Source organism: Stenella coeruleoalba (genome assembly GCF_951394435.1).
Source record: "Stenella coeruleoalba genome assembly, chromosome: 8".
Classification (NCBI taxonomy): Eukaryota; Metazoa; Chordata; class Mammalia; order Artiodactyla; family Delphinidae; genus Stenella; species Stenella coeruleoalba.
The window spans coordinates 36,997,793-37,023,609 of NC_137154.1; the positions used below are offsets into that span (position 1 = coordinate 36,997,793).

A 25,817-nucleotide genomic window follows, 5' to 3' on the forward strand; every position below is an offset into this window, starting at 1 on the left:
TTGAACACATACGTGTCAGGTGGTATTCTAGGAGGCTGGGACCTCAGAGTGGGTAGCCCACTTGGTATCCATTTGACCTTGAAGAAAATACAAACTTCTTTAGGCTTTAGTTTCCTTATCTCAAAGCCTCTGTAGAAAAAAGGAGAACAGGTCTTTGAGGAACTGAAAGGTCTATGCAATTAGAGTACAAACTGTGGTCCAAAACAAGATGGTAAACAAAATAAGGCGCTATCATTCAGGGCCAGCTGGACATGATAAGAATTTTAGCTTTTACCCCAAGAGCAATGGGAACCTAAGGAGGGGTTTTCAGCGGGAAGGTGGCATGCATGTCCAGGGGCATATTCACACACACACACACACACACACACACACACACACACACACACACAGACACACACACACACACACAGACACACACACACACACACAGACACACACACACACACGAGTTCAAGTTGAATTACCATTTCTTCCAGAACAAAGAAAATGAGCAATTACAATCACACCAGTCAAATATTTTAAGGGTGCTAAGTAAAAACTGTAATTAATCTTTAAGATTTCCTGTTCAATTTTCTAAGCAAAACGGAAAACAAAATTAAATCTTGTTATTGCTACTAACAGTGATCTCAGCTCATTCCTGGGATTTGGGAATTTTTCTTCACATCCTATATATACCTTTTCTCGATTTAAGATTCAAGAAGTGTCAAGTGTCAGAAACCAAGTCTCAACTACAAAAAAAAAATTTTATTAAGTGTGAAAGCAAAACAGGTACATCTATTTAAATATTTTTTTACATATTTATAGATAAAACAAAGACAAATAATTTATCAAAAATTACAAGTTTAAAGAATAATACTATTTTGAAACAGCCAATAAAAGTATCTGAAAATACCGCATTTTCTCCGTAATTGGTGAATATTACCTCCAAAAAAAAAAAAGGAACTTGCATTTTCTTGTGAAAAATATAAAAGTTTTTTTTTTTTAGATGTCTGCCAAGATTGTTCAGAAACAGTCCATCTTACTAAGTCTGAAAACGTGTAAGCCTTTCTCGAGAACTTCTGTTTTTACCAAATGCTTTAAAAACCACCTGTGTTTTCCTTTGGGCTTAGGTGAACTCTAAATCTTCACTTCACTTGCAGACCACAGGGCATCAACATAAATACAAACAAATCAGAGTGAGAGCTGTGGGTTGCTTTTCTTCACACTGAGCGAAGAACTTTCTCCTTAGCTGGGTGAAAGACCATGGTGTACTGTGACGTCCAGTCTACTGCACAGGGCTTGACCAAGCCAAAGCAGCCACACTGAAAGAAATCCGCGAGGTTCTGTGTGAACCCAAGGCTGCCAAGAAAGAAAGAGAACACGTCTTACTACATTTCCTGTTAGCATTTGACAAACATTCATTCAAACCATAAACAGTCACTGAGAATTTACAGTATACATCCTTCCAAGATCCTGCAGGAATCTAGAGGTGAATCAGACAGTTCTTGAATTTATGGCCCTTGAAACTGAAGCCCAGTTCCATTTCTGGACCTGAATCCCTATTTTGAGATTCCCTGGCTTGTGCCCAGCAACTCAAGTTCATTTTGGGTCCCCACTCACTAGAACAGTCACTGCCACCATTAAGTTTCTTTCTTTCCATTCCCACTGCTCTAATTCAGACTTGGACTATCTCAAAGGACAGACAGGCCAGAAAAACTATGATCAACAAGATGGGATTCTTCGAATTCTAAGAAACTCTAAATGGTGTCTCTGTCTCAATTCCTTCTAATTCATCTTACATACTGGAGACTGGTCCTCCAAACACCTGATATATTCATAGCCCCTAACCTCCCAGTCAAAACCCTTTAACAATATTCCTCTGCCCAGAGGCTCAAAGCCAAATCCCTCATCTTTGTACTCACAGCCCTATACAATAAAGCCCAGGACTCCTCGGGTATTGAAGCTCCAAACTCATCTTTTGTTATAGCTACTCTGGCTTTATTTTTTCCCATGATCACAACTGCATGGGCCATTCTTCTACCCTGGAACCCACACTCCCCTACTCTTCCATCAGGTAACACCCTTATCCTTTTAAGCCCTACCAGTTCTCAAGGCCTAGGTCAAGGCCCACTTCCCCTTTGGAGCCTTCCTGACTACATATCTTCAGCATCATTTTTCCCTCCATTAAATTCCTGAATGCTACTGTCTGTTCCAGTTATCATGAATATTCATTTTTAGGCATATGCCCCATCTTTCAAGTGCCTAACCCAACGTCTTAAACACATCAGAACACATCTGTGTGTGAGGATGCATGTGCCACTGCTGGTTACTGAGAGTGGTCAAGAAATTTGCAAGGCTTCTAAGAAGGTAGCTTCCCAGGCAGGGGGCTGCCCACACGGAACTGATGGGGTGGAAGCAGGGAGGCATGCTGGGGACCGACAGGGCCCAGTTCAAGAGCTGGCTAGTGAGTAAAAGTAACTTTGGGGAAGACAATAAGACAAATCTTGGGAAGCTAGTTTCAAAGTGGCTCCAAGGCTTTACCTTTAGTTCCTCCAGTAATGCTGCCATGTCTTAGCAATTCCCCAAAACGCCCCAACTCTCTCGCCTCTGGTCCTTTATTCAGACACTTCTCCAGGGCTCGGGATGCCCTTCCTTCCTGCTCCCCACCCCACACCTTTCAAGGCTCAGCTTAAAATTCCACCTCTATCACAAAGAGGTCCATACTTCGGTGGAGTAAATATTCCTCTGGTTAAGTCACTGAGAAAGGGATTTTATTATCACTGCCAGTCTGAAACAATCATCACAAGCTTAACACGACTCTCTACACTCCATCACTTTGGCCGTCTCTTCCCAATTAAGTCAATTTCTCTCCTCTAAACACACATCATAGTCATATCCCAGGCTCTGATTTCCTTGTCTAACAGCCTAACAGTTTCATCTTGTACCGTGAGTGTGCTTTAAAATAGACTGCTCATGAGATATGCAGCGAGCAGTCAAATCCCTAGAGGGCACTGGGTCACCTCTGCAGCGCTCTCAGCCTCCAAGATCCCGACATATCTGACAGGAAGATAAGCTGCAAACCCTGATCTCTCATCTCATAAGATGACGGCAATCCTACAAACACTCTCATTTTCAGCTGGGGACAGGTTTTACACAACCAGTGCTCTGGGGAAAACATATCCCAAACCTGAAAAAGTAACTCTTCCCTGACACAGGTGGGCACTTTAAACATCGGGCTAAAAGAATTACTGGTGATAGAAAGTCAGGTTGAAAATCCTGGCAAAGCTCACAATCTAACGCTTTCTACAGAGAGCCCCGTGGCTGGCTTTCTCAGCCACGTGCTTAGTTATCTCACGCTGACTTCATGCCAGCAATATGCAACCTTGTGACCATGTGGCTTGACTGAAGAGATCTCCCATCTTGGCAAAACTTCAAAGTCACTTACTGTTTGTGCTGAGTCCAGCAGACTAAATCTTACCACCTTGGGGCTCATGACCTTACCACTCATCTCCTGTCACTGAGGCTTCCAAGAAAGAAGAGGTTCAACTCCGTCAGCCAGTTAGAGGATGGCAGCAGGGCTGTGGGTGGTGACACTAGGTCGGGAAACCAATGGCGAGGCCAGCACCTTCCACCGGCTCAGTGGGCAGAATAGGTCCCACTTACTTGTATGGGGTCCTCCTGAGGGACAATGTCTGTTTCATGTGCCTGCTCTGCTTCAGCAGGCTGGTTCTCTCATGAGAGGTCAGGCCCAGAAAAGCAATCTGAAAATGAAGGTGGGAAGGTACATGAAAAACACCACCACATCGAGGCTCATCACTCTTGGCATCCCATCACAGGACACTGGCAAACATTCAGTTCTCCCCTAAAGGCAACATCACCTGGACTGCTAAACAATGATCACGGTGAGGGCAAGGACAGAGCAGCTCAAAACAAGACTCCTATGTAAATCTAGTAGCTGGGCAATTTTTTTTTTTTTTTATTGTCTGACTTTTATTAACCTTCAAGAAAGCAGAGTGCATTGACTCAGTCGTGAAATGATTGCTTTAGTAATTCAAGCTGTGGCTTACGGCCATGTTTAGACTCTCAACACATTCAGCATTCAACTTCCAGGTGAATCAAACAACATAAGGTCAGTGTTAATGCAATTATCTCAACCTCTATACGCTTCTTAGTATCTCTTTGAAAAGGGCCAAATAAAAAAGTTAATCTGAAGTGAAGCACATTTAAATCCATAAATTTGGGGAAGTGTAAGAATTAAGGTAACTTTAAAAACTCTCAAATCATTAAAACCAGTATTATTCACTAAGCTATCTCACCTAATCCTCAAAATAATTCAAACATCAAGTTCCTTATCTGTAAGACAGAGATTATCACAGCATCCTCATCGGATTCTCTAAGGATCTGCGATAAGATATTTAAAATGATCCAGTGCACAGGCTGACAGAGATGAAGTAACTGGTCCAAGGCCACACAGCTTAGAAAGTGGCAGAACTGGGGCGGACACCTCAGTCAGTGTGAGAATAAAGCCCACGGTCCTTGCCAGCCATCTATATGCTCAGTTTGACTCCCTACGGTCAAAACCATGACTCACCTGAGCCCTCAGGAAACGAAAGGCTTTAAATAACTGGACTGTCTTGTTTATTAAGAAAACAACTTTACTCTGAATTCCTGTTTTTGAAAACTATCCAAAATTTTGAATCCACTCTCCTGCCTCAGAGAGTATAAACAAACTTTCTTTTAAAAAGTAAAGATATTATAGCCTCAAATGTACTTATTCTAAGAGTCCAGGAAAGAAGAAAGAGAATTAGAACTGATGTCCCAAATCTTAGGTTCTGCTTCTAACTCCACCTCTGACTGAGCCCTATGGCCATAAGCAAGGCGCTCAACATCTCTTAGGTTTAGTTTTCTCATCCATAAAATGGAAACACGACTTTGGCACAGACTCCATCTCAAATGTCTGTGAGGCCATTGACGGGAAAGTGCTTTGGAATACGTAAAGCATATATAAATATTAGGTATTACAAATGATTATAATATTAATAATCATTGATGCTAATATCCATTCTTACTGCCTGAGTCTGTAGATGTCAGATAGGAGACTAGGACGGGTATTATTCAGAAACCTCAGTTCAGCCAGTATTATTAGCTTAATTCCTTTCCTTAGCCTTTTCCCCCTTTTTTCTTACTTTATTTTTTATTGTTATTGCAGAATTGGTTACTCCTCCATAAAAATGGAATACATCTTGCTTTTGCTGAGTAATGCTCTAATGATCTGAGCTCTGGCAATAACCGGCTCAGATGATCACGGCTGTCCATTCCACGGGGGCAGGCCGTAGCAACAATGAGAATGAGGTTATGCTCGTAAGCGAAGGCAGGCAGCAGGGAGGGGACAGGAGCTTCACAGAAAGCTGAAGGTGGTGGCTACTGCCCCGGAGCATGAGCTTTCTAACGGTCACGACCTACTCTGCAAGCGTAATTACCATGTCTGTTGGTTAGTGATACATCTTTCATTTCTTCCCCACTTCTATCCACTTAAGTACTGCATAATAAGAAGGATAACAAACAGGGCTGGGAAAAGTGAGGGAACATAATCATCTCATATTTGCACAATGCTTTACAGTTCATACCATGCTTTCATATGCCATATAATTTAATTATATGATGGAAAAAACCCTTGAAATGAACTGCCAGAAGACCTAAGTTTCCAGTTCTGATTTTGCCACTCACTGGGTGACCTTGAGCAATTCAATTCACCTCTCTGTACCTCTATCTGTAAAAGAGGTCAGATTAGATAAATCCTAGGGCTACACTAACACCTTATTACTCTATCCTTTAAACCACCCTGCGAGAGTAGACAGGCATTATTATCCCCATTTTACAGACAAGGAAACTGAAATTCGGGAGTCAAATGACATGCCCAGACCCACAGAGTAAGTGACAGAAGTGGAACTCAAATCTAAGTCTTCTGATTTGAAATTCTAGTCTTTCTATCTCACTATGGGGTATTGGAAATTTTACTCAAAGGCATTATAAGAAGATAAATACCTGAAAGAGCTGAATTAGTAATAAAAATGTTGACCATGAGAAATGGAAAGTTGCTAACGTGAAGATATATACGACCCAAGGGGAACAGGCCACGATCTGATTGAGGTAGGTCCACAGTCCATCTGCTTTGAATGTTGTGACACAATGATTTGACCAATCTGTGAATTCACAAAAAAGGAACCCATTACTTAAAAAGGCAACAAACTAGTGATCATTCCTCAAGAAGATAAAAATCACTGCAGTTCTGTTTAGGGAGAAGAGAAAGTAAGACATGATAGCACAGATCAGAACTCAACTTTAAGATTTTATCTTCCAAATAAATGTCAGCTCAACAGAGATTAAAAAAAAAAAAGATACCTCACTGTTAAGGCTCTGATAATACTGCATTGGTAGTTGGCAATGAGGGAATAAAAGCAAAAAAGGTCTATAAAATCATCACTAAAATTAGCATATTCAGTATAAAATACACTGGCCAGAAGTGAATTGTTCAAGGACTTGATAACTGGGAATGATTATATATTTAATAAATATTTGTCCTAGAAAATTCTCTATTGTATCCATGTTACAGCAAGATAAGGGTCTATTACAGAACAGAATATAAACTCTTACTAAGGGTTCAGATCAACGGGCCATTCCTGTGGGCACAAGAAATCCTATACCACTGGACCACAGCCTACAGCATGCAGTTACTGGGTGTACTTCTGCACTGGGACCATAATTAATCCTGCAGGGGTAGAAAAGCCAGGTGAGAGAACTCATGAGTCAGACACCCCTAGGAAAAGAACAGAGAACAAGATTCATATGGTCGCAGCTCAGTTTTTCCCCAGGAACATCTATTTACATGCCAATCAAAAGTGAGGTCTTCACTATGGTCTTCATGATATTGACCCCCTAACCACAGCCAAGAGCAGCAGTAAGAACACAGGTAGGAAGCAGCAGAAATAAGGGAACAGATCTTCAAGGTTATGTAAAACCAATGACTTTAAACAGGCATCATGAGCATTCATAAAGGACAAGGAAATAAGAATTGTGTAGATTTGCACCTTGAGGTTTCATAAATGCCTCTGACAACTTGATAAGTAGTTTCAGACATTTTCCCAAAGCAGCACTTAAGAGCTCCTGGGACAGGAAGAAAATGAGTCCATGACTTAACTATCAACTGTCTGTCCATTTTTTCTTTTTGAGTCTCATTTGATTTCCAACCACCTTTCATGAATATATGCCAGAAGAATTCTAAGGGCAATCATCATACAGTAACAATCAAGGTAAAAAACGTAAGGTAAATTACACTTTCTTTAGAGCTTCTCATTAGGACTGCAAAGAAAGATGCATTCCATGTACCTGACATAACAAAAAAAAGAATATCATTTCCAACAGCAGGCAGAGGAAACAGCTGCTGAGTGGGAAAGAGTATCTACTTTCTTTCAGCTTATGGATTTCTACTGCTCCCTTCTGGGAATTTTTTTGATAACACAGCATGACTTTGAATGGAAATTTTCATAGGACTGATTTCAGATTTATCAAAGATATGGCTGCAAATGGCTACACACATTATGTTATGCAATATAACACTTTAATATGTACTAACAATACATTCTTATCAGGTGGTCACTGGCTAATGACAGGGAACGCATATTGCTCCAGGTCAATCATTTTGATCTTCAAACAACTCTGACAGTTACGATGTTCTTTCTAACAATGATCTAAAATCTTTCTCCCTGTAACTTGCGGGATGCTGACACTTTGAGTGACTTACTGTCCACCCTGAAAACAGACCTCACAAAAGGGGAAATGCATGGAGGCTGCACAGAGTCAGAGTAGCTGGAACCGGATCCCACGAGGAGGATGAGGGTGCACAGCAGCATTCTGGCACCAGGAGCGTTAATGAGAAACAAAGAAGATGGGATGACAATGAGGCCTCATTAGAAAAATGGAGCACAAGTTCGTTTTTGCCGTCTGTGAAATAACGATAAATGACAGGATGCGTGCATTCGGTGTAAAGAAATACTGTCAGTATATAAATGGGATAAAAGTAACAAAACATGTTCAGCTAGTCTATACAGCTGTTAGTAAATGTAAGGTGGGACTGTTCCTGAGAAACAAAAAAACGTGATACAAAAATTGGTTCAGAGCCAGAGAATAAAGACAAAGAGGAGGGAAGAACCAAACGCATGTAATAAGCAAGCAACTTGGAAAGAATGAATGTGATGGAAAATTACTTCTGTCCTTATCAATACAGTTGTATGCTGGACATAGCCACCACACAAAGATGACTATTTTTAGTGAAGAGAGAGAATGGGGAGAGACAAGAGTGGTGTAAAATCTGGCTCCTCTCCCCGAGGATCAAGTCCAAGGGACAAGTTGGTCCATGGGCCAGCTTAAAAAGGTTTTCCAGGAATATGCTTTATTCTCAGGCCTTAAAAAGGCAGCTCTTTCGACAGAAAGTAGCGCTGTCAAAAAAATCTTTTATTTCTTACACCACAGGACATAATCTAAGAGGTTTTAAAATTTCAATGCTTAGGACTTCTGATGGCCTTTTGACAAGAACTGAGATCAGGGATCACAACCTTCTGACTTAGGTCCGTTTGAGATGGTGGCAGTTACAGTGAGCTATGAAAGCATTCCCTAGTGATCAGAGACACCAAAGGTGTCTGTTACGGAGAAGGGCTGACAAGGTAACTGAGACCCCCTCCATGCCTACGGCAGGGCTAAAAATAGATCATTTCGTAGATTTTAATTAACAATCTCTAAACATGAAACCCTAAACAAAACAAAACTTGTAATACTGGATGTTTCTGGAGAAGAGATCTGGGAGGCTGGGGACAGCACAGGAGGAACTGTCTTTCAAAAACTAAACAAAGTTTAAATTAGAGAAAGCCAGTGGGTGAGTGGGGTGGGGAGTGTAAGGTGCGGTGGGACTTGGGATGCTAAGGGGAAAAGAAAAATTGTAGGAAAAAACTTTCCACGTCTTCCTGCATCATTTCAGATTTTAGCTCAAGCAACAAACTAGTATTATTCTACCGGCAAAATCTAAGACTTAAGCATGAATACAACAGGAGGGTGGATGGAAACAGATCAGTAGCGAAGCCTCTGCCTCTAGATCCAAATTCTCCTAAAACCTTCAGAATAAATGAATAATAAACAGTTAAACAAATAAAGTCAAAATAAACTACAAGCACAGTGTTTCTGGTTAGGTAACCTATTCCAAGGTCTGAAAAGCATAGTCATGCAATTCTTAAGAGCTAACCAAAATCCTCCCTGCTTCAATTTAAATCCTGTTCTTAGTCGCTCACCTTGGAACAGCTCAACGTCACTCCCTACATGAGAACCCCTCAATGCCCTTCTGCGCTGCTGATGAAAAGTTATTTGCTTTTCTCAGGGATGCAGAATAAGTGAGCTAATGTTTTCTTCCAAGTTATTATTTCCGACCTTTCGATCATTGTTACTGTTTTCCCATCAGTTCTAAGTTGTGACTTGACATCTGTCAAATGGCATGAGCTTTCAGTTTTGTTCCTTAATTACTGTGACCACCTCCACCTCCCTCCCACAACCTCTCTAGCACCAACCTTTTTTTTTTCCTAGTTTATTTACTTATCACTTCCCTTGCTTTGTACTTGAACACCTACCTGATTTTTACTCATTTCACTGGGGGATAAATCTGCACTTACCTTAAATGAATCTCTATTTCTGACCACTTCTCAAATTTATCAAGGTCACTTTAGAGTAGAATCTCTTCCAAACTACCGACAACTAACCTCTTCTAGCACTTCCTGCAGCTTCCCAATGCTGAGAGAGTCTTAGAGACATTTGTTTCATTTTTATTAGGGTATGGTTTATAGTCATCCAGCCGGAATGTGAGATACAAGAGTTTACAAGAAAAAGTATATGTGAGTGCGGGTGCATAAGTTTGCTATAAGAAAAATTTATACTTACAGATGAAAGATTCATATATAATCCAGTCACACACGATGGAAAGGAAAAATAAGAAGAATATGTAATAATGATGGTTGCCAAAACCTACATCAAAAAGAAAAACATGTTTAATACTTTCTTCCAATGATTTTCCAGATCAAGACCTTATTAAAGCACTTCCCTGTCAAAAGCCTTCATCAAAGTAAAAAAGAAATAAGCAGTTGTTTTGCTTTTAAATACAATTAAACCCAAACCAAACAGCTCTGATATGTCATGTTCAATTGTCCATGTTCACTAAACTAATATTTATTCATTACCTACCTAAAAGAAGACACTTCTTTTTTGGATAGAACAAATACAGCTCTAGGATGGCCTATACAGCATTGGAGGGAGGGGAGGAGGCAGGATTTGGGGCAAGTCATACCCTGTCTCTTCCTTCCTTCTGTGTAATAAGTTTATATAAGTACAACTTCTGGACATCAAGTACTGACTTAATCAGGGGAACAGAGAAAACAAATCTGAGGGGCAACAGATATATTGCAGGAGACTGACACAGCAAAAGAGGGGCAACCTGCGGCCTGAGAAAGGCCTACAGAAGCAAAGAAGGGGTGAGGGGGCCGGGCAACCAAGCCCCACTGTTGCACATGCTGCCCCCTTGATGCTGGAGATGGCAGCATTTTGATGCTGATGACACAAAAGCTCCTTAGCCACCATCACGTTCCCACCTCCTCCTGAGGTAGCAAAGCCCAGCAGAAGGAGCAACACCCACTGGAACCAGGAGACCCAGATTTATGAATGACAAGCTGTGTGACTACAGGTACATCATTTAATGTCTCTGATTCAGTGTTCTCACTTTTAATATGGGGAAAACATCTCTTCTGTCTACTTCACAGGCCTGTGGCAACCAAACAGGATGATATATATGAAAACACTACGTAAACGCAATGTGATAAAAATATGTGGGCTCATACTATTGTTTTCCCACTGCCATTCAAAGGTGCCTGCTATAATGCCAATCATCTCATCTCTACGGTGGGATGGGGTACACGAAGCCTGGAAGCCCAGGAATTCTCTCTTCACCTGTTCTCTAGGAACAGTGGAGAACATCAAAATGCACCGAGGAAAGCTGCCTGAGCTGAGGCAGCCTTTTGTTCATCAAGATTATACATGCATAGCCTCCCCTGAAGACCCATGACCATAGTTCCTCTGAAGTTCCTCATAATAAAGCCCTGGCTTTTACTGTGACGGCTCGGAGGAAACCCAGGGCTTCAGATCAGAACACTGCCTGGGTGGAAGGCAATCCCCAGACCCCTGCCATCTCTGGTTCTAGCACCTACCTGAGCCTTAGAGGCAAGTAGAGAAGGTGAATGAAAGGGACAAGACACAAAATATGGAAAAGACATGGTATCTAGAGTGGAAGACTGGCACTACTAAAGAGATCTCAAGCAAATAATTTGACCTTTAATATTTTTTCAACTCTAAAATGGAGGTAATAATACCAACCTCTGATGTGCAAAAAGGATACTATATATGAAGGTACTTTATACATGTTAAAATATTATACAAATGACATTAATTATTATTATTAACATCAAGAGTCAGTGTTCCAAAGGTGTTAGACCACAAAGCTGATTCTCTGACAAGCAAGAGTGGACCCCTTACATGCTTTCCACTTTTTCTGAGTCACACACATAACTAAAGAGAGCTGAACTTCAAAATGGTAAATGGAAACTTGAGCCTCTCACCGATGCACCGTCCAGTCCACAGGCAATGTTGATCATACCGAGCCACACAGGAGTCGCACACGTGGCAGTGGAGTGACCTTAATGGCTTCCTTATCTAAGTGGACAATTAAGAGAGATCTAAGCAAAAATCAGAATCTCAAAGTGGTAACAAATCAAAAGCAAAATCTTATTCCTAAATTATAGCGACACTGGCACAAATAATCCTACATCGATCATCAATTCACTTAGAGGCTCTGGGATGCCTTATTACTATTTACTTCCACATGTCTAATTAGGCCATCACTAAAAGGGATTTGAATTCCAGAGCTTACTGACACTGACGAAGGGGAAAAGAGGCAGCACCACACAGCAGAATGAGCCCTGGACTAAGAAAAAGGGAACCGAGTTACACTTCTGGTTCTGCCAATAATTTAGGGAAAGTTACTTCCTCCCTTTAGGCTATGAATCTTCAGTTGCTAAATCAAAGGTTTCACTAAGTGGTTTCTAGGGTCATCATGAGCCTCTGACTCCAAGTTAGTTCTAACATATGCTTCATGGCAGGAAAAAGCAAAGAAAACACACAAAGAGATTTAACCACAGGCAACTTCAAGAGATTACAAACATCATTCTCCCACATGTTCAAGGCAGAAGACTGTTCTGACAGTAATGCAAAATTTTAAAAAACAAATTTTACACCTGGTAAAAAGAAAGGTGTATAAATATACCATGAAGATTTGAGAAATGCTTACATGAGCAATGTAACCAAGAATTTGCTTTTACGATGGGAAAAAAATTATAAAGAAAAGACTCACTCACAAGACATGATGTACAAAATGTTCTGAAATCCAGACAGCCGGTCTCTGCAAGGGTGATGATATTCTGAAAGACATCAAGTTTGACCTTACGTTTGCGTTTTGTTGGGGAATGGATGATGCTTGGTTACATACCGTTCTCACAGCTCTCTCTTCAAACTGAGGTAGCTAGAAAGCAACTTAGAAGACTTGCCACCATATCATTCTGTGCTTGAAATATGTGACTTTTCAAGGCTGCATTTTCAACCATAGCCAATAAATTAGAATGCACAAAAATTACACCCCCCTTTTCTCCATGAATGGCAATGATTTTTCAGTTATAATATGCTATAGAAAAATAAATACATACATTATACACTCATAAAAAAGGAACAAAAACCACCTACACATCAGAACTGATGGTTATAAGCACCAAAGGCAGTCTTTCAGGAACACTGGCTTTAGGTAACACAGAAGACAACAGTCTCCCCAACTTCTAAACATTCACGAGCAATGGAAGACACATAATGTCATCTGACAATTTCATGTCTGAGGAAGAGAAGGGGCCTCTTCTCAGCCAGTAAGGTGAAGGACTCTCCTTGATTCCTGCCTAGATACCCTCCATGTACTTAATGGGGGAATTTAAACTGTATGATCATTATCTAAGTATTACTATAAAGAAGTAGGCGCTCACATCTACTGACAGAAATTATACCTGAAAAAGTCCCAGTGGGATATTACTGTAATAAAAAATAAAAATATTTTTTAAACTTTCATATAAATAAATGACAGTGGAGAAATCTGTTTGTTGATTTTAATCATCCCACATTTACAGTGCATCTACTAGGTCCCAGGCACTAGAGACATAGGCACGACAAAAACCAACATGGTCGTGACCCTCTACAGTTTCCATACCCTCCTATAAAAAAATCAGTAACATTACAGAGAAAGCTCACCATCTTCCTTTCTTCTTCGGAAGCCTTAGTGAAGCCTGGATCAGTTGCCCAAGTCTTGTAGAAAAAGTAGAGGAAGGCTACTAGGCTGAGAATGAAAACGAAATAGAAAATGGTGCCTGCTAAATGTTAAAGCAAAGTTAAGGAACATATCAGACTTCCAGTAAGAACAGCCTAATTATGATGAAAGAAAATTTCATCACTGGTGCCTAAGAGTCTCTTCTCTCTGCATTCTAGCCTCACCTTCCCTTACGTACACATATCCCTACCCTCAAACCTGGCCCCATTCTATGCTCTAATCCTGTAGGAATTTGCTCACAGTTGGCTAATAATTAATCTCTTCTCATTAGTTGAAACTCATAAAATATTGATAGGAATAGTTATAATATAGGAAGAACCTCCTAAAAATTGAAAAACCTTCCAGATCCAAATAAATTAATATCTAAACGGTGTAACTGTGGCTCTCCTGTGCACATCTAAAACAGTATTTTCTGATCATTTTAACAAAATTAGTCAAAGAAACAAACCACTGAATTCAGAGAGGCCAACTAAAACTATTTCCCTATATATTAAATTAATGCCAGCAAAGATTTCCTACTGGAAAGTTTTCATAACTTAATCCTTGTAACTGTATTAGGCTGAGTTAATTCAGAAACAAATTGCTCTCCTTGCAAAGACATTACAAATCAGATACTATTTGGAAAGGCAGATATTACGGATAAGTTAAGATAAAGTGTTTCAAGGATAAACATTACCCACTTTGAAGTGTTTTTGAAATGGTACAAATTCTTTGTATAAAAAAGTAAAACTCTGCCCCAGGGAAAGACAAATGAATATGCAATAATAAACCGATACTGCCAGTAGTAAACCAGTTCTCCTTGCCCAATTAAAATCACTATATTGACATAGTAACTGTATCTGCCTTCCAAGGTGTTGCCAAGATGTTCTTGTGCTAAACTTCAGAGTGGAAAAGGTGGCCATAAAATAAAATTCTGAACGCTTGCTATTCAAAGTGTGGTCCATGGGTCCCACAGTAATGGCTTTACCTGGAAGCTTGCTACAAGGGCAGAATTCCAGACCTCACCCCAGACCTGCAGAAGCAGACTCTGGATTTTAACAAGATCCCTAGAGGATGCGCACGCACATTATAGTTTGAGAAGCACTGCTCTAGCCCACAAAAAACAACACAACCACATCTGGTTCAGGTAGGCAGGAACGAATCCTGTTGTTTAGTTTATCTGTTTATCTGCAGATGGGCCTGGCTTTAAGAAAGATAGGATCCAAAAAAGTTGTGTGAAACTGAAATTTAATTCCCATAAAATCCTGATCAACACACATGACACAGTCTCAAAAACACATTCAGTTTAATCACATGATAATCTCATGTGTATTGACTGGACCAAATTTTGGGCTCTTATTCTGAATAACTTTCAAAACCAATCCCAGGAGAATCAATGGATTTTCTCCTTCCAAGTAACCTGAATTGCACTACATTCCCTCACATAAAAGCCAAACATTCCTTGCTTCCATGTCCTTGCTTTGTGTGGTTCATTGCCCTCAAGTGCTCCCTACTTCACCCCATCTACTTCTAAAACCACATTTTTGGGACGTCCGAGTCCTAACTGCCTTCAAGACCTAACTTAAAATCCTCCTTCCCCCTTTAGGTCTTTCCTGATTCCCTATGGGAAAGGATTCTCTCCCTTCCCTGAACCTAAGAATGCTTATTCTACAGCACTTAGCCCTTAGGTCATAGTTGTTTGTAGACATCGCGGCCTCACCAGTTAACTTGTGACCCTTTTGCAGTTAAAAAGTTTCTCAAAGTGGTTCTAAAATCTGCCTTTTTATAACTTGGACTAACTGGTTTTCATTCTTTAGCTCCTTTATTTCTACACTGTAGATCTACACTATAGGTGTCCTGTAGATAGACCCTATAGAAGCTGCTTCCCCATTTGTTCAATAATTATTGAGTGCTCATTCTATACAGTGCACTGGCTTCCAAATGACAGACTTCCAAACACCTGAAATTGGAAGGCAGCGCTCACACCTCCAGGATAAGCAGCAACAGCATTCCTCCTACAACACGCTCTCCTGGGTATGTTCCTGCTTTGTTCCTGCTCTCTTTTAAAAGAACACATCTCAGCTGTGTCCTGACCAGGGCAGAAGACAGTGAGATTGCTGATGTCTTTTCCTTGGACACTCACATCGTCCTTATATACTGGCTTCCTTGAAAGCTGCATCACTACCCATGCTGGGTTTTTAGTCAAAGCTCCTGGTTCTTTTTCACTTGACCGGAACCTATGTCATTCCCAGAACAATGCGCACTTGTACACGTTGATCCTCTGAAACCCAGTATTAGGGGCTTCACATATTTATCCTTCTTAAACTTAACTCAGCTAGAGACAGAATCACAAATGTAACGTTCAGTGGTTCGCCATCTCTTTCCTGAATCCTCATCTTACTTCCAAACTCATCAGTTAGGTCCTCTCTCCTCTCAAACCTGCCTCATAAAAGATAAACACATTATTTGCTGAGTATATAAAAGGCACCAGAAGAAACTGTTCATCTGAGGAGCTAACCTAGAGCTGCTCTTAAAATTAATCCCAACATGTAGCCTTCCACACAGATTTTATTCATAAGAGCAATTAATAATAATAATAAAATAACAGGTATTCTTTACAGAATGGGGACTATGGTCAGCACCTTACAGACATCCTAGCGCAGTAGTCCTTGCAGCTGCCCCATGAACTTGGTACTGTTATCTCCAATTTATAGAAAAACTGAGACTCAGTGAAATTATTTGCCCAATGGTACATAACTAGTAAGAAAAAAAAGCCTCAACTCCAATTCATTCTGTCTGATTCCAAAGACCACACTCTTTCCACAGTTTCCCAGACTCTCTTCCCACGATGGGCAAGGCGGCTGTGGGAGTGGAAGCCCCATGCAATCCACACTTGGCAACACGGCTAGTCTACACTCTCAGGCTGGGTCTTTCCAGGGCAGCGCCTCAGTGCACACCCGAGGCGGTTCAAACAGCATTTACCATTCAGCCTGAAAACCACTGATCTGATGGCGCCACCTACTGACCGACCTGCCCTCACCAGCAGTGGCCTCACACGGGTGCTTAGAACAAACGGCTTCATGCTGTACGTGTGAGTAACATACCTTCCTGTCAACTCCAACATCTTAAGATTCTGTCCAGCTACGGAAATCAAAACAGTTCTTCTGATATAATGACATCTTCACAAATATTGAACAGCAGTAAACTCAACTGAATACGAAGCTGAATACTAACTAAATACCTCTGTAATTGAGGTTTTCAAACTACAGTGCAGTAACATGTTTGTTAATACTAATGCTGCAAATTTGAAATAATTCAATGTAAAAACTACCACATTTTAGGTACAAAATTTGGAATAGTGTGAGTTTCTCACATTTTAAAAATTCATCAAGAAACACAATTTTTAAACTGTGCTTACTCCACTGCATGTGAGTTGGTATATAAAAGTATCAGCCAGCCCTTTCAGTACCATGTCAACTACAATAAGATTTACCAGCCTTGGGACTCCTACAAGTGATAAAGTATTTTTGTATCACATTATGATATCATCCAAGCCTTTATTAAGTGGTGGTAATAAGGCTAGTGCTTAAAAAGCTGCTCTCAAATCAATAATTATGAGACAAAGGTTAGATGTAATAAAATCTTTTGAAAAAAGTCAAATGCCCTCCGTAGTATGCTGTGCCATTCATTTAGATTAAAGGAATCTGAAAAATATGAGAGCTAATGCTCAGAAATAAAAAGCATCCTTAAAGTAAAAACATGCTATATAGTGAGGGGAGATGCACTCTGAGAACTCATATGCCTCTCTCACTTTACATTTATTCCTATGAAAAAGTATTCTTGAACTGAGCGTATGCATCTCTCTCATAAACAGTATTCTTTCTTTTCAAGTGTGTCACTACTAGAAAGAGAAATAACATAGAGCTAAAGGAATACGCTTAAAGGTACATGTCTATCTACCATACCCCTTCTTCCCTTACCCTGTAAGGAAAACAAGACTTTAATGTCTTCCTAGGGTCCTTCGAAGGGGAAAAAGGAGCCTGGAAAGAGGTGGGAACATCAAAAATTGGAGAAAATGCCTCTTTCCCAATGGGAGCTATAAGTAACTATAAAGTAAGAAGTAACCCCTATCCCCACTTCTAGGTGACTAGACTTGGCCTGGGCCCTGCTCCTCAAGTGATAAACCTATCCCTTAGATGAGATTTTTTAAGCTACGGGCTGCCATCCATTAGTCGGTCATGAAAGAAATAAATGGGCTATGACCAGCACTTGTTAAAAAGGAAATAGAATAGGATAAAACAACAAAATATCAGAGTAAAGCACATATTCAGATTATTGCTTTCTGAAACATTTTTCACATATGTTTTGGGTGGCAATGCAAATTTATTTATACTGTGTACTGAAAATCACTGCCTTAGATAATAACACTGCACTGACCATTGCTGAGGAGGACATATTTCCTCCAGTATTCTTCCCATGCAGGAGACCTTGGTACCCAGAAGATTTATTCATCACCTATAACTGCTGACCAAGTTAAAAGAACCATCGGACCTTGAAGAGAATCTCAAGGCAATACAACAAATTTTTATGGATCTAAATAAAACAGTAATTCATTATATTGTTTCCTTCCTATGAGTAATCAATACTAGACACCTGCTGTTTCCATAGTGTACTCTGAGATCATTTCCAGAATTCAGTAGATTTCCAACATTAAACATCTTCAACCAGGACCATTAAATGAATATAAATTTGACTTACTTTCCCTGGATCTCTTCTAGTAGCTAAATTTCTAACAATGGCATTAGTAATTTTTAAAAGCAAAATGAGATATGTATTTAAATGTAACCTGGAAGGATATCAGGAACAAATAAGATGAACCAAGTCACAAATATCCAAAAAATGGAACTCAGCAGAAAGACTGTTGGTAAGTACATAAGGCTCTTATACCCGACCAAGAACCTACAAGAAAAAAAAGGATAAAGTATTAGTGAAAATAAGCTCGAATCATATTAATTTTAGCTCTAAATCCCCTTAAGTAATAATAGTAATAATAATGATGCCCTCACATAACAACAACAGCTTTCACTGAGTGCTGTGCGCCACTTTCCATGTGGTAACAGAGTTACACACCATCATCACCCCATTTTACATGTGAGAAAACTGAAGCACCGGGACCTCATAAAGTGAATGTTCTAGTTCCCACAATTAACTTATAGATTATTCCATTCCCAATAACTTTACACTTTCAAATCTTTTTTACTTCTATTGCAACATATATTTGTATTTCTTTCTTTTCTGGCATATCATATTTTCAAATACTCCAAAATGCAAAAATATAAGTCCTTGGAGATTCACCTTCGCATTTAACAAGCTTTCTTCTAGAGGCTAGCAGTGTATTTCTGAAACATACAGATGCACACAACCTTGAGCACTTTCATCCCACAAACAGCTTGCAAAGCAGACCCTTGATGTAAGAAGACACATAAAGGCTAACGGTGACACTAGTCATCAAACACCAACCGTCTCGCTTGGGTCAAAAGCAACTTGGAAGTCCACATATAACTTACTCAAACGTTTAATATTGTTGTTTCAAATGAAAAAATCTGTCTTTTACAATAAATACTCGATATAGTAAATCAGTGCATGAATAGAGTTTACCTGGATCTACTTTAAAATTTATACCAGAAAAAAAAAAGGGTGATGGTAGATATTAAAGGGTTTTTAAAAAGCTATCAAGATCATAAACACAATTATGATAAAATAATATCTGACAACAACTAAAGATCCCAAACCTCAGGTCCCCAGTATGCTGCCAGACTAGGCCAAGTAGAGCCCATGTAATCTCCACGGCATGGCTTGTCTGAGATTTTGCAGCAAAATATGTTTGACCTAATTAAGTGGTGCAGTGAACCACCTAGTTTGTAACAGCCTGCTACTACGACCTGTCTACTTCTAACAGGTATCTCATAGCAGCCTGGATCAATAAGCAACCTCCCGTGGAGCCTAATAACAGTGGAAGTTTACAGCTGCTTACCTCCGTGAAATTGGGACTCTATAGAGTGGGAGAAATAAAAGCAGTTGCCATATGAATTTCTCTCCTGTTTGAATAGTGTACATATGCTAAGCCTAGCATACGAAGCCCTCAGCTCGCAAACAAAAGTTTCCATATACATTTTTTGTAATGTGAGTTTCTATTAAAACAAACAAAATCTCAAATACCCCTATCCTAGGTGAGTAGATATAGCCAGCCTTTGCTTTCTCTCTGGAAAAAAGAAAAAGTGATGATTGTAATTTGGCTTAAAATTTATCTGAAGGCCAAGTCAACCCAATTAGTGGAAAATAAATGAATATCTCTAACTTATAAGTTTTCTGAATAGCAGACAATTTTAGGCATTTTGCTATTTTTCAGAAATTTGAACTTTTATTTAACATTTAAATTCATTTCCAGCCTACTGTCCTGCTCTTGAGTGATTAAGAGGTAAAATTCCTCTAATGCTTTGTTTTTTGTTATAACAAAAGCAACTCATGCTTATTCTACAAAACGCTGGTAATCAAAAGAAGGACACAGAAATACTCATAATCGCACCCTGAAGAGAGCAACACAGCACTTCCTTCCAGATTCTCTTTTATGGATCATCATCGTTACATTTTCCTTTCAGTGACTGAAAATGTTCAACAGGAAAGACAAGTGTCCTGCTTGTATGAGCCTTACATTCCAGGAAACAGTGATTAAGTGCCATGAAGAAAATACAATGGGGTGATGCAGTACAGTCAGTCAGGCATGGCCTCGCTGAGGAGGGGACGCTGGAACTGAGGCCTGACTGACGTCTCCCGCTATGCAACAATATGGTATCAGAACCCTTCAGACAGAGACACAAGCAAGAGCCAAGGCCAAAGGTGGGAATGAGCTTGACGTGTTTTAGAAACAGAAAGAAGGATGGAGGGCAGTGAAGGGAAGAGATGATGTCAGAGGGGAGGGAATGAATTACATAATACCTCACAGGCAAGGAGTTTGGATGTCATTCTGAGAACAAGGAAAAGCCACTTGAGGGCTTTACACAAGGAGAAAAGACAGAAACTGGTTTGCCTTTTTAAAAGACCACCCTGATTGCCAAGTGAGGAGGAACTACAGCGGGTAAGAGATGGAATCAGGAGACCAGTTGGGAGGCTTGGTCTAGGGTGCCAGCTGAGGAGAGGCAGAGAGCAGACCAGAGAGCAGGAAGGACTTGGTAATGTGCTGAGTGGGGGAGGCGAGGAGAAAGGAAGAACAGAGGAGGACAGTAATCCAAGGATGGTACCCCTTATTCATGTGAGGAACTGGGTGCCATTCTACAGGGAAAGGGAGGTGAGAAGAAGAGACTGGGGTGTGACGTGATTATTGAGTACTGTGTGTCGGCCACTGTTTAACCATTGTATTTGTATTAACGATGAGGCAGGCATTGTCACAATTTTCATCCTCATTTTATAGACGAAGAAATCGAGGCACAGAGAGGTAAACCAACTGGCTCAAGGTCAGACTGTTATGTGGTAAAGCTTGACTTGAACCCAGGCAATCTTTATATATATCATGTATGAATATTTTCCTAAAAATAGAACCATACCATAGTTACTATTTTATAACTTCCTGTGATTTAATTAGGTTGTTTCAACTAAAAAACATTAAGAGCAAAAGTAACTAGTTTACTAGTTTAGATTTAGAATCTAGATTTAGAATAGGAAAAAACAAAATTTCTGAAAAATGGGCAAAAATGCTTCAAGATGCAAAACAGTTACAAAAATCTCCCCATTATTCACTGAGATTAACAATTCAAAAAGTGAGCTAGGATATTTATTTTCCACCAATTGTCAGTGCTGTTAAATTACTGGATTGACCAATTTGCTTTCAGTCAAATCATATGCCAGCAAAGCTCTTCCCTCCCACCCTGAGGATGTTTCTACATGATAAGTAACACGCACAGTTCAATAAAAATCTGCAACTCCAGCTAATCAGCAATAGAAATAAGCACTCAAATTGGAAATGCTATAACCAGCCTTGCAGAGATTGATATACACACCTTGGAAACAAAGATGTCAGAAAAAACAATACTATTAGAAGAAATCCTTTTAAAAGCCAAGAATCTGAACTGAAGTCCAATATGTATCCAACAGCCCACATGGTAATCACACAAAGCATCATCAGCAGGAAGAGCTATTAAGAGATTCAGAATTTTAGAACTTTATGGATTTTACCACCTAAGTATCTAATAATAATTAGTTCAATAGAAAAACTACTTCCTAAATATACAGTAACAATTAATACAACAGCAGAACACAGAATTTTTCTTCCAAATTGCAGATTGATAAATCTGAAGTTTGAGAAATTACAAATCTTGGAAACAATCTTTTAAAAGCCTTACATTAATAAAACGTTGCTTAAACATGTTTTGTTTTGCTTTCTTCCACTCCAAGAAATGGTGATCTTTTAAGAAAAGTGTTGATGATAGCTGACATTTAAAAAAATAATTTCTTTCAAACAGTATTATATGTCAGAAAGCATAAAGCAAGACAAAAAGACCACACAAAAATCAACACACCCAAGATTCAACGAAGAGAGTATAAGAGTTCCAACCTGGGCACCGCATGGTGCCATCCCCTGATAAAGAAGGTTAGAAGGAACAAGTCTGAATTGCGTTTAGGGCACATGGAACTGTAGATGCCTATGGACGTCTAGGAGATAGCCAGGAGTCAGTCAGAAAAGCAGGCCTACCACACAGGAGAAAACCTGGTGTTCATCAGTATACAGGTGGGAAAACCAGGAATGAAGAGCATCCTGAGGAATGTGTGCAGGTAGAAAGGGGCAGAATCTTGGCCGTCGGAAACACTCAAGGGTCAAAAAGGTACGTCCCAAAAGGTAAGTAAGTAGAGTGATCAGTATGACCAGAAAGGCAGGACGAGAACCAGAAGAAAGGTTCCAGTAAAGCCAGGGGAGAGAGCTTCAAGAAGGGAGTAGTTCTCAGTGTCAATGTCACATGGAGGACAAAGACTTAAACATATCCTCAGGATGCTAATAATTCGGGTTTATTCTGAAAAGTTAAAAGAATGAAGCGTCTACAAACCAACAGTGTGGCTATCTGCATTGAAGCCAGGCACCACATCTGTACAATGCAATCCCTTAAGTGCAACATACATGACCTTGGAAGTAAGCAGGGCTCATGCGACAGCAAAGGGAGAAAATATATTCTGCCCTATCTTCTTCAATCTTTACTTCCCTGAGCCACGTTCTGAGGACGGATAATTTCAAATGATATGAAATCTTTAATATGCTTCCAATTCTAATCTGCATGATAACACAAAATGTGCAAGTCTAGATTTCTTTTTAAAAAAGGTAAACTTGGAATCTACAAGCAACATGATCTCAGTACAGAAATAACAATTAAATGTGGATCTCAAAATTTTAATCCCAGATACAGTACTCACAGATGAGCCACACTATTTCCTCATTCAACAAATATTCCAGTGTGTACCATATGCTAGGCACTGTTCTAGGCACTTAGGGGCACATCGATGAATTTAAGGTCTTTCTCTCAACGGGGCCTAAATTCTAGACAGAAAAATGTACTAACTGAATTTTATAGTATATAAAAAGCTGGATGGAAACCAATGTAAGGACTTCGGCTTTTTTTTTTTTTTTTTTGTGGTATGCGGGCCTCTCACTGTTGTGGCCTCTCCCATTGCGGAGCACGGGCTTCGGACGCGCAGGCTCAGCAGCCATGGCTCACGGGCCCAGCTGCTCTGTGGCATGTGGGATCTTCCCAGACCGGGGCATGAACCCGTGTCCCCTGCACTGGCAGGCGGACTCACAACCACTGCGCCACCAGGGAAGCCCGACTTTGGCTTTTATTCTGGGAGAAAGCGGGAGACATCATATTATTCTGAGCAGATGAATAATAGTATCTGACTTACATTTTAAGATTCACCTGGCTGCTCTGTTGAGAAGAGACTAGAGGTGAGTAGAGGCAGGGAGATGTCAGACAGCTGCAGAAATCCACATGAAAGATAACGGTGGCTGGACCAAAATGCCATGGTAAAATGGTAAGAAGGGTCAGATTCTGGATATATACTGAGGGCAGAACTAGCCAATACGTTTTCCTGACGGACTGGATACGTGATTTGACAGAGAAAAGGCAAAGATAACTGGAGAGTGGGAGTTGCCACCTACTGAGATGGGGAAAGCTGTAGATGGAACAGTTAGGGACAGTGGGGAGGAGAGATCAGGAGCTCAGTTTTGGATGTTATGTTGATGATGCCTATTGGACGGTGAACTGGACAAATCAAGGTAGCTGGATATACAAGTATGGAAAGGTCTGAACTAGAGATAACTTTGGGAGTTGTCAACATAGAGAGGGCATTTAAAGCCATGGAAGTTCATGAAATCACCAAGAGAATGACTAGAAAGAACAGGGCACTCTACCAATAAAGGGGGGGAGAGAGCAGAGGAGATGGCAAAGGAGACTGAGGAGTAACCGTTAACTTCTTTTTCTCTCCCTCCACATACCTAAATGCAAAATTGGTGTAGTATTCATGATGACCCTCTGCATAGAAATCCCATGCCTATTAATCTAGAGTCATCCTGAAGGTATAATTACTAATTATTATTCGATAAGACGATGCTATCATATATGAAAACGTTAAATAGTGAAATCAATTCAATACCCCATTTTAATAATTTTAATTATATTCTCTATTACAACTTAGATTTTCCTGGCCATTCGTGGAGCTTTGGAGCCATCTAGATAAGGACCAACAATAAATTGCCAATAAAAGTGCCAAATTTCCAACTGTGGGTTATGGGATGTGTGGGAAAGATATAATCAGCAGATATAATGCAGCACTAGGCCAACTCCCTGGTTTCCCCTGATGCCTTAAAAAACAAAAACAAATGAACAAAACAGTTCTTATAGCCCCCAGAATAGGCCCCGAATAAAAGTACCTCGCACTTCTGCAGCCACCTCCAAAGTCTGAAATTTTTGTTGGCTCGCATTTTGGCCTCTGATTTTAGCATATGAATAATGAGCCGATTTTTGTTTTGCGCAGCCATATCAAGAGGGGTTTCTCCCTAAAAAAAAAAGTTCAATTATATTTTTGATATATCAATACCATAGATGCTAAACATTTTTAAAAACTCACCAGAATCACAGATTCACTGTATTTATTCCAAGGGTAGCCAACTATTATTGTTTATACTTATCTCGTGGTAACCGAAAACATATGTATAGCTTATCTTTATGTTAATTTATCAGTCTTCTAACTCAAGATATAATAAATTAAGGGAGATAAACACCTGGTCATACCTTAACATTTCGGATATCCAGGCTAGCACCAGCTTCCAAGAGTTTATCAACGGCATTAACATTTCCTGCGGCAACTGCCCAGTGAAGTGGAGTGTTTTGGTGTATTTTGTCAACTACATTGAGAGAGGGATTAAACTTTAAGAGAAATCCAGTTGGTTCTGACCTGTCTCAAAACAATAAAACACCAAGAGATATTAGACAGCTGAATGATTTGAAGGGTAAATGTAAACAATGAAACTGTTTGCTAACGTATCAATGAACCAATCAGTAAGTATTCTGAAAACTGAGGAACTTCTCTGTGCAGAGTTCCATTCTAGGTGCTAATACTGGAGAGTTCCCGCCCCAAGAGATCTATTAAGTGATAGTCTGCTATATAATGTAATTTTAACATCAATACTGTGGGATAACAGCTTTTGTTTTTCAAATTTTTACTTTCATGTTGCTGTTCTATTGGTTAACATTTTTTTTTACACTTAACTTCGGCCAACATTAAATGCTATGTTATTTATCCAATTAAAAAATTAAATGTACAACATTATATTTGAGGAGATAAACCAAAGCTAACTTCACATTCTCCCTCCAACCAATTACTGCATAAAGTGGTATAAATAATGTCCTAAAATATTTGTTTGTCATAGAAAGTGATGGACTTGAAAGCAGAATTCAATGAAATATTTTTACTTTATCGTCAACACCTTCCCTTCTTTTATGACTACTCAAGAGATTCCTTTAATAAAACAATATTCTACCTTACTTATTCTATCAAGATTTTTAAACATTATACCTGACTTTACAGTTACCAGCAATGACAAAATGCTTTCTGACAAAATTCTACCCCAGTCCCACCTCTACATGAGCTAAAAGGAAATGGCATCAGAACTAACTCAGTTCCTAGGGGAGACATCCTAAGTAAAAGCAGAATCAGAAATTAAGTACAACGTTGGAAACAAAACTGATACAGGGCAAACTGTAGCACGTATTTGAATAGAAGAATAACAGAAGTTGGACAATATGGTGATCAATAA

General features: G+C 39.7%; 1 protein-coding gene across 8 annotated transcripts in view; it reads right to left on the reverse strand.

Annotated features, from left to right (window-relative positions):
* Window positions 1–674: 674 nt before the first annotated feature.
* The window catches only part of ZDHHC13 (zDHHC palmitoyltransferase 13), a 189,830-nt gene continuing 164,687 nt past the window's right edge, over window positions 675–25,817 (reverse strand). For all 8 annotated transcript variants that reach the window (XM_079930300.1, XM_079930296.1, XM_079930299.1 and 5 more), the window contains 11 exons: window positions 24,793–24,955; window positions 24,432–24,557; window positions 21,517–21,650; window positions 18,319–18,421; window positions 13,408–13,530; window positions 12,477–12,539; window positions 11,682–11,775; window positions 9,958–10,041; window positions 6,025–6,182; window positions 3,643–3,740; window positions 675–1,338 (listed from right to left, as the gene is read on the reverse strand). In XM_079930300.1, the coding sequence (XP_079786426.1) occupies window positions 1,200–1,338; window positions 3,643–3,740; window positions 6,025–6,182; window positions 9,958–10,041; window positions 11,682–11,775; window positions 12,477–12,539; window positions 13,408–13,530; window positions 18,319–18,421; window positions 21,517–21,650; window positions 24,432–24,557; window positions 24,793–24,955 (1,285 nt within the window). In that variant the 3' untranslated portion in view covers window positions 675–1,199. The remainder of the gene's footprint in view (window positions 1,339–3,642; window positions 3,741–6,024; window positions 6,183–9,957; window positions 10,042–11,681; window positions 11,776–12,476; window positions 12,540–13,407; window positions 13,531–18,318; window positions 18,422–21,516; window positions 21,651–24,431; window positions 24,558–24,792; window positions 24,956–25,817) is intronic.